This window comes from Arachis ipaensis, chromosome B07, assembly GCF_000816755.2.
Source record: "Arachis ipaensis cultivar K30076 chromosome B07, Araip1.1, whole genome shotgun sequence".
In the NCBI taxonomy this organism is placed as follows: Eukaryota; Viridiplantae; Streptophyta; class Magnoliopsida; order Fabales; family Fabaceae; genus Arachis; species Arachis ipaensis.
The window spans coordinates 119,994,077-119,996,902 of NC_029791.2; the positions used below are offsets into that span (position 1 = coordinate 119,994,077).

Consider the following 2,826-nt stretch of genomic DNA (forward strand, 5'->3'; position numbering starts at 1 on the left):
TTGTATGGTTACTCAAAAAGAAGAGAAGAAAAAGGAATTTAGGATTTGTCATAGGGTAGGAGTATAGCACATTGAGGCGAAGGAAGAGTCTGTTGTTCATACGTTTCATCCCCCAAAGTAACAGAAAATTATACCCTCTCTCTCTCTCACACACACACACACACCCACACACCGCACTCCTCTCTCCCACAAAAACAAAACCCTATTTTCTGTCAATTCCGTTCCCAAAACACACACACTCACACACACAGCAACAACACTCCCTCTGTTCGTTTCATCTTATTCGTCTTCATTCTGCTTCCTTCCATTCTCATTCGCACTATCTCCCACGCAAAAAAATCTCTTGTTCTTTTTTTCTTTGTTCACTCCGAAACGCATTCTCCTAATCGGCGACACCGCTTTGGCTAGGTTGGGCGGTTACCGAAACGGTTGCGTTTCGTATCCTCACCAATCACTGCCTCCACCTCCTTCAACTCTAGGGTTAGTTTCTCTTTCTGCCTCTCTCTTATTATTTTTTCCCTCTTTCTCCTCACACGCCTCTTCGGTTTCTAATTTTCACCCTAATTTTCACGACTCTATCTAACCCTAGGTTCTTTCGTATCTGTTAGGGTTTCTGTATTTCCTAACGGTTTTTTTAATCTCTACGTTCTGCGCTCAACACAATAGGGATATTGCGTTCTCTTCAATTGCTGATTTCTGGAGTTCCATTGTTGCTATAACCGTGCCTGTTCTGGTGCGGGGATCGGTTTCTGCCATTTGGAGGTGAGGGCCTCTATTAGAGTTTCGTACTGAATGCGAATCCATCTTTTTTGGATGAAGATGGAGGCATAGAGAACCCTTATTTCCCATTCACGGCATTGTCTTGGTTTTTTAACAAGTCATTGGGGGAATTGCTTCTACCCCCTCTGTTTTGACGCCTTGTTTGATTGCGGAATATATGAGATAGTTTAAGCATTGGATTGTAGTTTCTATATAGTGATAGAAGACCATTAGATTTGTGGGGTTGTTGCTACTGTGAGGATAAGCTTTCGGTTTATTGTCAGCTGGATGGTACTTCTGATTTGTGGATTAATCTAATTTCATGGTGGTATTGTTGCCATTGGCGTTTGGAATTGTGTCTTTTCGATACTGAAGAAGGTTATTTCTTAATTAGTCTTGGCATTTAGAGGAAAGAAAGATGAGTTGCTAGAGTTAGATTCGGAAGTTTCATAGTCAAGTATAAGTCTTTTTGTTTAAGGGGTAGGGGTGGTGAAGAAGGTGCTCGCGCAATTGAGTTAGTTCTGATCATGTTCAGTGTTCGTTATGGAAAAAAGTGAACCTGCGTTAGTTCCAGAATGGTTGAGAAGTGCTGGAAGTGTTGCCGGGGCTGGCAGTTCAGCCCACCATCCATCTACTCATACAGGTATATTCTTTGCTCTAATTTTTCTTGTATATTTTTCATGTTCTACATCTTTTACTAAAATTAAGGCTTCAGATAATTAGCTAATTATATTATTTTATATATTTTCTCATATAATATCAATTATCTAATATATAGCAGCTAATAAACACTTGTTCAGAAAATAACTGTAATCTCCATAAAGTTTTTTATTTATTAATCCTTTTTTTTTGGGGGGTGGGGTAATAATAAGTTACTAACTCTTAGCATTGTTGTCTAGATGCTAACAATCACACAAGGAATAGATCTATTAAGGCCACAAATGATTTTGATGGTCCTCGCTCTGGGTATCTTGAACGGACATCATCATCTAATTCTCGGAGGAATTCTATTAATGGTTCTGCCAAGCATGCCTACAGTAGTTTCAACAGAGGTCATCGGGATAAGGATCGTGACAGAGACAAAGATAGATCCAGTTATGGAGACCACTGGGATCGTGACTGTTCTGATCCATTGGCCAACCTCTTTCCTGGAAGGACGGAGAGGGATGCTTTGCGGCGTTCCCATTCGATGGTTTCCAAGAAACATAGTGACCTTTTGCCCCACAGACTTGCAGTAGATACAAAATCTGGTGGCAATAGCAACCCTAACAATAGCAATGGTATACTTTCTGGGAGTAGTATTCAGAAAGCTGTGTTTGATAAGGATTTTCCGTCACTTGGAGCTGAAGAGAAGCAGGGAATAACTGAAATTGCAAGAGTATCATCTCCTGGTTTGGGTGCCACTGCTAGTCAGAGTCTACCTGTTGGCAGCTCAGCTTTGATTGGTGGTGAAGGATGGACATCTGCACTCGCAGAGGTACCTGCTATAATTGGAAGCACAGCTGCTGGGTCTCTATCAGTGCAACAAACAGTTACTCCAACTTCTGGATCTATAACTTCAACGGCAAATACGTCAGCTGTTGGTCTTAACATGGCCGAAGCTTTGGCACAGACACCCTCCCGAGCTCGTTCTACTCCCCAGGTAGTTGAGATAGTTGTTTTGTCCCTATCCTCATTTGTGTTCTTATATATAGTTATCATAAAATGAATTTATTTATGTTCATTATCAGTAATTATGCTGTAACTAATTTTAGGTGTCAGTCAAAACCCAGAGACTTGAAGAGCTGGCTATCAAGCAGTCTAGGCAATTGATTCCAGTGACACCATCAATGCCTAAGGCTTTGGTGAGAAAACTGCCATTGAACTATTGTTTTATTCTTATGTCTGCTTTTAATAGTCATTTATTAGCAAGCTTGCTTTTTCCACTCACTTATTCTTGGCCAATTTAGTTTTTCTAATGAGAGGTATAATATTTGCAAACTTCTGATTTGAGGTTGAGAATTTGGGATAATGGGGGGAAGTATTAGAAGTTCACAGTTGTGAACAACCTGGAATGCATTACAGATG

General features: G+C 40.4%; 1 protein-coding gene across 2 annotated transcripts in view; it reads left to right on the top strand.

Annotated features, from left to right (window-relative positions):
- LOC107606099 overlaps window positions 334-2,826 on the top strand; it is a 5,888-nt gene continuing 3,395 nt past the window's right edge. Inside the window, exons 1-4 of one of the 2 annotated variants that reach the window (XM_016308072.2) lie at window positions 334-480; window positions 609-1,402; window positions 1,659-2,401; window positions 2,514-2,603. In XM_016308072.2, the coding sequence (XP_016163558.1) occupies window positions 1,303-1,402; window positions 1,659-2,401; window positions 2,514-2,603 (933 nt within the window). In that variant the 5' untranslated portion in view covers window positions 334-480; window positions 609-1,302. The remainder of the gene's footprint in view (window positions 481-608; window positions 1,403-1,658; window positions 2,402-2,513; window positions 2,604-2,826) is intronic. The other variant, XM_016308073.2, reaches the window with a different exon arrangement.